The sequence below is a fragment of the Otolemur garnettii genome, unplaced genomic scaffold (genome assembly GCF_000181295.1).
Source record: "Otolemur garnettii isolate 467f Iridium unplaced genomic scaffold, OtoGar3 scaffold00022, whole genome shotgun sequence".
NCBI classification, from domain to species: domain Eukaryota; kingdom Metazoa; phylum Chordata; class Mammalia; order Primates; family Galagidae; genus Otolemur; species Otolemur garnettii.
Window position 1 is genome coordinate 16,191,101 of NW_003852417.1, and position 10,268 is coordinate 16,201,368.

General features: G+C 50.0%; 1 protein-coding gene across 1 annotated transcript; it reads right to left on the reverse strand.

The window, feature by feature from the left end:
- Positions 1-1,354: 1,354 nt before the first annotated feature.
- Positions 1,355-4,130, reverse strand: POMC (proopiomelanocortin). The gene is made up of 2 exons (XM_003787442.3): positions 3,999-4,130; positions 1,355-2,092 (listed from the first exon to the last, which is right to left on the reverse strand). The coding sequence occupies exons 1-2, from the start codon at positions 4,128-4,130 to the stop codon at positions 1,427-1,429; spliced, it is 798 nt and encodes a 265-aa protein (XP_003787490.1). The 3' UTR covers positions 1,355-1,426.
- Between the last annotated feature and the right edge of the window lie 6,138 nt (positions 4,131-10,268).

The window sequence follows — 10,268 nt, forward strand, 5'->3', positions numbered from 1 at the left end:
GGAGCTTGGAAATTCCCAGAGAGGAGAGAATAAGACACGCATGCAGCAAGGAGTTTGTCATCCAGTGCAGAGGGGGATGGAAACACTGCCGCAGGAGGTTGACCTGAGACCCTGGGCTTATAATAAAAAGGGCAGAGGAATGTGGAGGGTTCCAGGTAGAGGGTGAGGAAGGATGGGAGAACAATGAGAAGACCAATAGGTGAAAGGTAGAAACTTCATTTGGGCAAAATGTGGGCAACAAACTTTGGTAAAGAGAGCAAGCCCTGTTGACAAGGACTCCGCAAGCCATGCCTAGTAGTAGTTTGGAATTGATGGAAAACTGGGGCGAGGGCACTGTTTTGACTTTTAAACCAGGGAATGTGTGAAAACCAAGATTTTGTATACATTAATATGAAGAATGTGCAATGATGGGCTGTGGAGAGTGAATGGAGATGAGGAGAGCGGTTGGTTAGGAGGCTGTTAGGAGTGTAGAGTACTGAGCATGGAGGGAGCTGGACCACATGGGAAAGGAGGAGCTTGGGTACAGCAGGGGTAGTCAGAAGACCTCTATCCTGGCTTGAGCCTGAGGGGCTGGAAGAAGTACTTGTGTCTATTGTGTTGTATTTAAACAAGTGTGTGTGTGTGTTTCCATTTGGGAGTGGGGAAGAGGTGATGAAAGAAAGAAGATACCATGTCTGTGTTTGAGAGTACCTGAAACTGATATCAACCCTCAGCCCTCACACTTAGCCTGTCAATGATTTAAAAATGATTACATCCATTTTCTCCTGTAATCCTCACATTAGCGCCCACACTAGGAAGAGTAGATGAGAGAACTAAATTGTGGAGAAATTCAGGAACTTGCCTATGGTCACATCAATTGCTAAAAGGACAGTGAGGACTTAGATCAAAGGAGGCAGTTAACACAGCTTCCCACCTGACAACCCAGCGCCATCCCAAGCCGGGGTCAGCCTCAGCAGACATCCCACACCCAGGATTCTGGAGCTGCACAGGGAGCCAGGGGAGCCTGAGCCCTCGGGTAGGAATCCTGCCTTTCAGCACCCATGCCAGCTGTGCAGCCTTTCCACTCAAGGAGGGTGGAAAATCCTGAGCCATCACCCAAACCATTTGGTTCCCTGAAGATCCGCTTATGGGGCAAGGGAAGGAAGCACGTTTTCTTTCCATTTGCACCATCTATGTCCTGTGAAATATTCTACAACTTGATCACATGGAAACCATTATGTTCCTGCTCAAATATTTTGATCGCTATGTATTTTTAATTTATTCATAGTCTACAAAGTCAGAATCTGATGCGAAACTTGAAAGGTTTTTATTTCCTATCTACAGACAGCTTTAAGAGGCTGAATGCCCGCGGCAGCAGGGCGGGTGTGGGCAGGGTGCTTTAGGGACGACTTCCCGGAGAGAGAAGCCCTAGTGCCCCTCTTAGTCCTCACTGGCCCTTCTTGTGCGCGCTCTTGACAATGGCGTTTTTGAAGAGCGTCACCAGGGGCGTCTGGCTCTTCTCCGAGGTCATGAAGCCGCCGTAGCGCTTGTCCTTGGGCGGGCTGCCCCAGCGGAAGTGCTCCATCCTGTAGGGCCCCTCGTCCTTCTTCCCGACCGCCAGCTCCAGGCCGTTCTCCAGGTCGGCCAGCGCCCCCGCGCCCTCGGCAGGGCTGTCGGGCTCGAGCGCCGCCTCGGGCCACCGGCCGGCCAGCTCCCTCTTGAACTCGACGGGGAAGGCCTCGGCGGCCTCGTCCTCGGCGCCGTTGGGGTACACCTTCACCGGGCGCCGCTTCTTGCCCACCGGCTTGCCCCAGCGGAAGTGCTCCATGGAATAGGAGCGCTTGCCCGCGCGGGGGCCCGGCTCGGCGCCATTGCCGCGGGGCTCGGGGCGGCCGGCGGGCTCCGGGGCGCGGTCCTCGCCTGTCGCCGCCACCTCTTCCTCGCGCTTCCCCTGCCCCGAGCCGGTGCTGCCGTTGCGGCGGCCGAAGCGGTCCCAGCGGAAGTGGCCCATGACGTACTTCCGGGGGTTCTCGGTCAGCGGCTGCTGGTCGCCATAGCCCGGGAACACGGGCGTCTCAGACGAGAGGTTGGCCTTGCAGGCCTGGATGCACTCCTAGGGGAAGACGCCGGGGAGTGAGGCAGAGGGAGCCTGGGCCCAGGGCGCCATGATGCCTCGCGAGGCCTCCAGGCCGAGCCTGTTAGTCCACCGGGTTATCCTGGCGCTCACGGACATCGCCTAAAACTCACTTGGGCGCATCACTCTTGTTCCCTGTACCCCCTGAATGCTTCTGCCTGGCAACTCTAACATCCCCCATCCCAACTGGTGGTCTGCTGGCCTAACCCCCCTCCCATAGCTTTTGTGAGCAGCGTCATTGTCTTACCATTATATGCCTGATAGGTAGGAATTGCTCCCAGAAGGTCAGATGAATATTGAATAAACAAACGTGGTTTAATTCAAGGCCAGGGAGGGGTGGGACTGAAATTTGGGGGAGAATTTCTCCAGGTGACAGAAGTCTGGCTTCTAGGGCCAGTATTTTCAATAATGCCTCAATCTTACCTGGGGATCTGCACACCCACTTTATGCCCTACCCCAGCCCTTTTCCTGCACTGTGCCTCAAAACTTTCCTGCACCTACCAAGCACTTTCTCTGGTTCTTCCAAGTCTTCGGAGCTAAAATCCATTTACTGTTCCCCAATCAGTAGGCTTTAGGCTGAGAGGGCTCATTTCCCTGTCTCCTCATTCTGATCGGAGGACGAGATGGAAAGCCAGAGCCATTTCCATTACACGCCCTAAGCCCATATGCTGCTCCCTGTCCCTAGAGGACTCAACTGCCATACATATTTGCTTAGTTCAGTGACCTAAGCCTTGAGTTTTCAGTTACCTGGGAAATGTGGAGACGAAAACAAAAGGATCCCACACACTATTGAGTTGGAAACTTCCTACGCCAGGGATTTATAATTATAATACTGCAGAATGTTAACAGTGGGAAGTAAGAATTATCTAATTTACACTCCCCTTCTCTAGACAGTGAAACTGGAGGCTCAGAGAGGCGAAAGGACCTGGTTATGGTTCCACAGCTGATTAGTGACAGAACTGGAACTAGCACTCATGGCCTCTGTGTGTGGTGCTCCTTCCCAGGTGAGCTCTCACCAGGAGAGGCTATAAAGTGAATGTCTCAAATCAACAAATTCCTTTGTCTCTCTGAACAGAATCCCCTGGGTTCTCTGTTTCTATTTTATATTATACATAAAACCTGCTCTGTCTCCCGCTTCTCCATTGGCAAGACATACAGGCAATGATGTGCATCCCCTCACCTGGTAGGTGCTGGCACCAGGATAAAATCTCAGTCACTAACATCAGTAGTGTCTCTTACTCTTTAGACTTCATATCATTTCTTATTTATGCCACTCAACATACACACACACTCACTTCCTGTGGTGACCTGGAATAAGCTCCAGCCTGGCACAAAGGGCCTTTACATGCTTCTGGAAAGACTGCAGAAGAACTTGACAGGAAGCCTGAAGCATAAGACATTTAGCATCAGTTACAGAAAAACCGTGCCTTGGGTTTTCCTTCTTCTCTAGAGGTAATTCGTGGAACTACTTAGCAGACTTTGCAACTGGTAGTAGATAATAGAGGAAGCAATACAGAGTGAAAATGTTGAGTGATACGAGGTTATTTAAAAAGGAATGATTTGGAGGCTAAAAGATTGAAAATATAGGATTAATAGAGGGATCACTTATTATGCTTCTATCTCTAAATAGTTTAAATGGTGTGAGGTCTCTGTAGAAGATAGTCCAAGGAGCAAGGATACCCCAGCAGAAATTATGAATCTCCCTGAAGCTGCTTCCTCCCCTCAGTGGCCTAGTTTTGATTTTGCTACGAAGTTTTGCTCCTGGCCTGGGTTGGAGCACTCCCAGGAAATGAATTTCCTTCTCTCCATACCGCTCCCCTTTGAACTGTCCCAGCCCCAGTCTCATCTGATGTCCAAACCAAGATGGCAGCCATAGCCCACGTACCAGCAGGTTGCTTTCCGTGGTGAGGTTCTGACACTGGCTACTCTCCAGGCACCAGCCACGTACTTCCATGGAGGCCTGAAGCAGCAAGGCCAGCAGCAGGACCCCTGAGCAGCTGTAGCACGACCTCGGCATCTTCCAGACAGGCTGAGGCTCTGCAGAAGCAAACAAGATTGGAGGGACCCCTGCAAGGAGCAGAACAATGTTGGCCACTCACCAGGAAGGACCTGAAGCCAACATTAACAAACTCACTTGTGGAGTTTAAGGCTTTTTGAGGACAGGAGCAGTGCTGAGCAGAAGGGAGGTAAGCAGGGTGGTATGAGTCGTGATAGGGAGAGAGACCTGAGTAAACTGTAGGTAATTTTCCCATTATGTCTGGTTAAATTCAGATCCCTAAAAAGGTGAGGGCTGGTAGCTATTTGGGGGATCACTTGGTTCAGCCCCTCATTTAGGAGATGGGAAAATTGAAGCCCATTTGGTTTTCATGACATGGTAAGGCTAAATTCTCCTGCTCCCAGCACAGAGCTTTCTCCTTCTCTACCTACATGAAGCAATAGTTCAAATGCTTCAGATCCAGGGGAGGGCAGTTATGTAGGAAAGACAAAGGAACTGAAATTCTAGCTCAAGGTGATCTTTTTCCTTTTCTTTCACCAGGATCCTATTATTCTTCTGGAACTCTGTTTCCTGTTAATATTAGAGTTATATAGAAGCAAATAAAACCACTGGCCAGATTAGTCAAGACTGCACACAACCTAATTTGATGTCCCAGACACAAATCAGTCAAGTGATCTCTTTACCCAGGCCCCAGTAAATTCGGATTTAGTTCTAAAGCAGATATCAATTATTTTTAAATTGTCTCATCTTCTGAACACATTACATATCATACCTCTTGTTCTCTAGGTCTCTCAAATATGGTCTAAAATAGCTGGATTTGAAGGGGATATATGGGGGGGGGAACTACCTTCTGGTGTGAGCAGGCAGGAAGCACCTTTGGGTAGATGCTGAGGTCAAGAGGCCACTGGGCAGTAAGGAGGGGGCACCTATGGTACCTTTGGCCCCTGTGTCCACCACCCCCTTCCCCAACACAGCTAGCTCTCATGCTTCTCAGTTCTATTCAGGTCAGCACCCTGAAGCCACCCTGAGGTCTGTGATCAGCTCACCAACCTCGCAATCATTCTAGATTTCACATCTTCTCAGTCAGCTGCTAGAAGAAACCTAATTACATGAGAAAAGTAATTCACATTAAAGTGTGGATGACTAAATGTCTTGCCTCCTAATTAACATTTGCATTTTAAAGTAAGTTTGCCTAAAAGAAATCTCTCATGTGGGAAGGTGAGGACCAAATCTTTTTTATGGGGGAGGCTTTGGAAGTGAAAGTCCTCCTGGCCCTTATTGTCTGCTGCAGGGAGCCACTTCCTTCTCTCTGCCCCACCTCAATCCCGTCCCCGTGAGCCCCGCCAGCTCCGGGACGGCTTCCGAAAGGTTGCCAGGAACGGCTGAGCGTTCTCTGAGTAGCCATTAGGTGGCGCTAGCAGCCACTGACCGGCCCTGCACGCCTCTGCAGAAGGGGCAATGTGGAAACAGCATTGGTTGACGTTGGGGTCTCCAGGTGACACCAAGGGACTTGCTGCTCCTGTTGTAGACTGCTGATGCTCCAGTTCAAATACACAGCCCACACTTGGCAGACAAAACAATTAGATTAAAGCTCTGAGACCCTATAGCCCATCCAGGTCCTCAAAATGCCCAGATGTTACAGAAGCAGAAAAAAATGGTAGTTATGTCACTGAGGGCACGTGTAAAATAACAGGTTAGTAGAAAAAAAAAATCATACAGGTCTGACAGTTCCCTCAGCTGTATTTCAATTCTCAGAGATGGCCATTCCACAACGATTTGCATTTGCTAAAAGCCTCCCTCATGATTTCAGGCCTTAGCAGAAGGCCCCAGTGAGCACGTCCTCTCCTTCTGCTCTGCTGGCTGTGCTGTAACAGGGTAACATTTTCCCTCCCCATCCCCTCAGAGCTCTTATTCTCCTGCTAAAATATTAGATGGATTCCTGAAAGCAATTTGTTTTTGTTTGTGTATATTTTCCATTATTCTACAATGAACAAATATTACCTTATTTGTGTCATTTTTTTTAAAGCAACAAAATAATGAGGAAATGTCAAATACTGTCCTTTTTCTAAGTAGGAAAAGTGCCATAATCCAATATTGAAACCCCTGGAAAAACAGCAGCTTGCAGTTAATCCTTACATTAACTTTATAATACAAGTACACTTATCAGAATGTCACATGTGTGAGGGAACTCTCTATGAACCAAACAAAACATTTTGTTACTCTAAAACTGCACGTTGGTCATGCCCTCCTGTAAAGATTAGAGGATCAGAGATGCAGAATTCTGTCCTTGGACCATGACACACGTGTTAAGTCCTATAACAAAAGTGTCAAAGGAATATTGTTATTAAATTACCTATCATCTCTACTTATTTCATAAATCTACAAAATAAACCCGTGTTTTTATCTTCCTTGGCTCCTTCCAGCCATACCATGAGAAACACCCCGCCCCTACTTATATGTGAAGAACTTGGGGAAGTCTAATGCCCAGCGGACTGTCCTTCCTTCACTGGAAACTCACTGTGATCAGTTCAAACTCATCAAGGTTTGTGGGAAGAACGGCCAAGGCTATGGTCCTCTCAGGGCTTCCGAAACGAGACAGAGCTTTTCAGGACCTTGGACAGTTCCCGGTCACCTGTGTTTAGCCCCCATCTGGGTCTTGGAGAGGAGGGACTTGACTGTCCTGTCTTGTTATGGACCTAAGAATCATGTAATCATCCTGCGGCCACCTCGGGTGCGCTAAGGTGGGAAGGAAAACAGGGATTCAGTGATCTGAATCCAAAAAGTCCGGAATGTAGGGAGTTTGTTGTGACTTTTAGCCTTTTCTTTCCTGATGCCATTTCCAACATTAATTTGTGGTATCCGAGTTGGAAGAAGCAATATCTCTCCCGAATATCTGTAGGAAGAGGAGTCAAAGGACTGGGGTCTCCCGGGACCTCCCTAGAAGGGGTTCGTAGTCCCAAGGCTCCTAGCAGCCCGCCGCCCCGTTTCGCCACCCGCGTCGTGATCCCCCCAGAAAGCGGCGGACCCTGGGGGCAGCCGAGGCCGCGGGCTCCCTGGAAGGGACGGGACGCTGGCCCTCCCGGCGCGGCTCCGCTTGTCATACCGCAGGCAGCACAGAAAGTTCTCAAAGAACTCGGGACACGGCAAGCCAGAGGCGCCCAAGTTCGCCTTCCCAGCTGGCAAGAGCACCCGAAGATGGGGTGAGGGTCCCGGGGAAGAGCGCGGTTCAGCGCCGCCGCGTCCTCACCTGTCGCCGCCCGCAGGTTGCTTCCTGGGGGCAAGGCTGGCCGGCTGCCTTTGTCGGTCACTTCCCCTCTTTCTCCTCCTTCGCCGCCGCTAGGTCGGTCTCTCTCCTCCGCCCTTATATATCCACAGGGCTCTCCGGGTGGGCGCTTAGACGTGACCTTTCTGGCAGCGCTTCTGCAGCTCAGTGGGCAAGGGAAGGGGGGCGGCGGCCGCGGGAGGGGAGCTTCCCGAAAGGGGTTGAGCATGCGGCGGACACAAAGAGGGCAGGAATTAGCACCGTCCAGCGAAAGGCGCACCTGGTGGCCAGCGGACAGGAAGAATTTAATTAGGGATGGATCTTCACTAGGACTGCGGGAGGCTTAGCACCCTGGGGCGGGCCAGGCCTGCCGCGCCTCTGAGGACTGCTGGAGGCGAGGGTGGGGTACCTACGTGTGTGCTCACGTTGGCATCCGCCGAGTTGCCTCACCCAACGCTCAGAAACTGTGATGTAGGTGTATAGAGGGAGCACAGAAGGTCAGGATCACTCACCTGAGGCCCAGGACTGGTTGCCCTCTTGAAGAGGGGACGATGAGTTGCACTGCCCCTCTCCCAGAGCCTGCTTGCGCCCAAGGGCCTGGTCCTGGGCAGGCTCCCCTCTGTGCCCCAGACTCCAGGACAACATTCTTTTCCTTTATGAATTGGGAGGGGGGATGTTGTGTGAAAAGCAGCTGAAGTACTTCCCCTACAGCCTCTGATCCCTCCCTGTGGCCTTGAGCTGGCAGACTGATCTGGGGACTCTCACACAATGTTGAACATCCAGCCTGGCCCTGGAGTTTTGAGTGTCAGGCTAGGGAGAAGAGGACAGCCCTCACACCTGCGATGGAAGAGACTCCACCTTAACCTAGACTGGCAGAGAAGCAAAACCAAATCCTGAGATACAGGGATTTAGGAGGCAGTACTAGGTTTAAACCGACCTTCAAGGTGTTCATTAAATCTGGAACTTTCATTTTCCCGTGAGATGCTCTTTTGAACATCCTTTTGCAAATTCAGCTTTTCTGTTTGGTGACATTAACTTTACGTTCAGCAAACCTTTCCTTTGGGGCTACAAGAGACATTCAGGCTCCTTAACAGTAAACAGGGTGGTTTATTGCCTGAAATTCTGGTATCATCTCCCAGCTCTCCATCTTGTATTCTGGCAGTTCAGCCACCCATGACACCCCCACTCCCGTGAGCACTGCTCCCCCAGCTAGAATGCCTTTTCTCCCTCCAGCCATCAGAGAAACTTGGACTCTCACTAAGAGGTAGTTCATCCATCATCACCTGTTCTCTAAAGCCCTCTTTGGCCACCACCTTTTTTTTTTTCTTTTTGGAGACTGAATCTCACTTTGTTGCCCTTGGTAGAGTGCCCTGGAGTCAACATAGCTCACAGCAACCTCAAACTCTTGGGCTCAAGTGATCCCCTTGCCTCAGCCTCCCAAGTGTTTGGAACTACAGGCACCTGCCACAACACCCAGCTAGTTTTTTTCTATATTTAGTAAAGATGGGGTCTTGCCCTAGCTCAGGCTGGTCTCGAACTCCTGAACACAAGTGATCCACCCACCTGGGCCTCACAGAGTGCTAAGATTACCAGCCCAGGTTTTTAATTACATGCAGCAGGACCTGCCAGTGTGAACTGAAAAGCCACTGGACCACAGTTAGACTCATCAGGCAGGTTGGGGAAACAGAACCTAAAAATGGGAAGAACAAAGGTAGACTAGGTGGATAGCCAAAGTCAGACCACTGGATCCAGTGGAGGAAGAACACCAAACTGAAAGCCCATGGGGTGAGAATCAGATGGAGTTAGTCAGGCTATGGCCGAGACCACACAGCTGGTCTGGTCAGTTTAGGTCCTATGTGACCGGCACCTCATTTCTTCCATTCTTACTGTTTTGTAAATTTAGTTCCTACCTAAAGATCCTATCTTGAGTAGTTCAGGAGGATTGATTTAAGAGATTAAATTTCAAACTGGAAATGTTGTAATAGGTTACTGAGTTATGCGGATTATTTTTTAAAATAAGGGTTAATGTGGTCTCTGCTTTGAACTTTTATGTATAAAACTGTGATTTTGGAAAGGGAAGAACCGAATGGTCTTAGAGAGGCTACTCTCATTGTTCTCCAGAATCGCTGGCCTTCTGACAAATAAAGTTTGGTGGACCTATTCCCATCTCTGCATATTGGCTGACAGTGACAGGTAGCTGGACCCTCTTCATCTGGTAACAGAGGGAGCCCTAGACTGCTCTGGTAAGTCCTGATCTGGAGGAAGCCTAGTGGTTGCCTGGACAGGCAGGCCCGGGGTGCAGTGCTCAAACAATCCTAGCAGCACTGCTGCCAGGAGATTTCTCCTGGGGGTCTTTGGATTCTGCTGTCACACACCCACTGATGTCATCATGCTTTATTCTGGTTGCACACTAAGAATTTTAGTTCTTGTCAGTTCTGGTTTCATTTTCCAGAAACCTAGTGTTTCTATATCTGGTCTGTATTATGGAAACTCAGGTCTCAATCCCAAATCACAGCCCATTGGGGCATATTCTGTCTGATTGGTCTCAGTATGGGTACATACCTGTAACTAAAAAGGCAAAGTAGGCCAGGCACAGTGGCTCACGCCTGTAATCCTAGCACTCTGGGAGGCCAACACAGATGGATTGCTTGAGCTCAGGAGTTCCAGACCAGCCTGAGCAAGAGCATAACCCTGTCTCTAAAAATAGTCAGGCGTGTGGCAGGCAGTCCCAGCTACTCGGGAGGCTGAGGCAAGAGGATCACTTGAGCCCAAGAGTTTGAGGTTGCTGTGAGCTATGGGTTGACAGCACTCTACTAAGGGTGTCAAAGTAAGACTCTGTTTCAAAAAATGAAAATAGGCTTGGTGCCTATGGCTCAAGTGGCTAAGGCGCCATCCAC

What these genes read in the sequence shown, in the direction of transcription:
- POMC (XM_003787442.3), bottom strand. Translation starts at nt 4,130, where the DNA reads ATGCCGAGGTCGTGCTACAGCTGCTCAGGGGTCCTGCTGCTGGCCTTG. An exon ending in CCACGGAAAGCAACCTGCTG is followed by an intron (nt 2,093 to 3,998) that starts GTACGTGGGCTA and finishes GTCTTCCCCTAG; the next exon opens with GAGTGCATCCAGGCCTGCAA.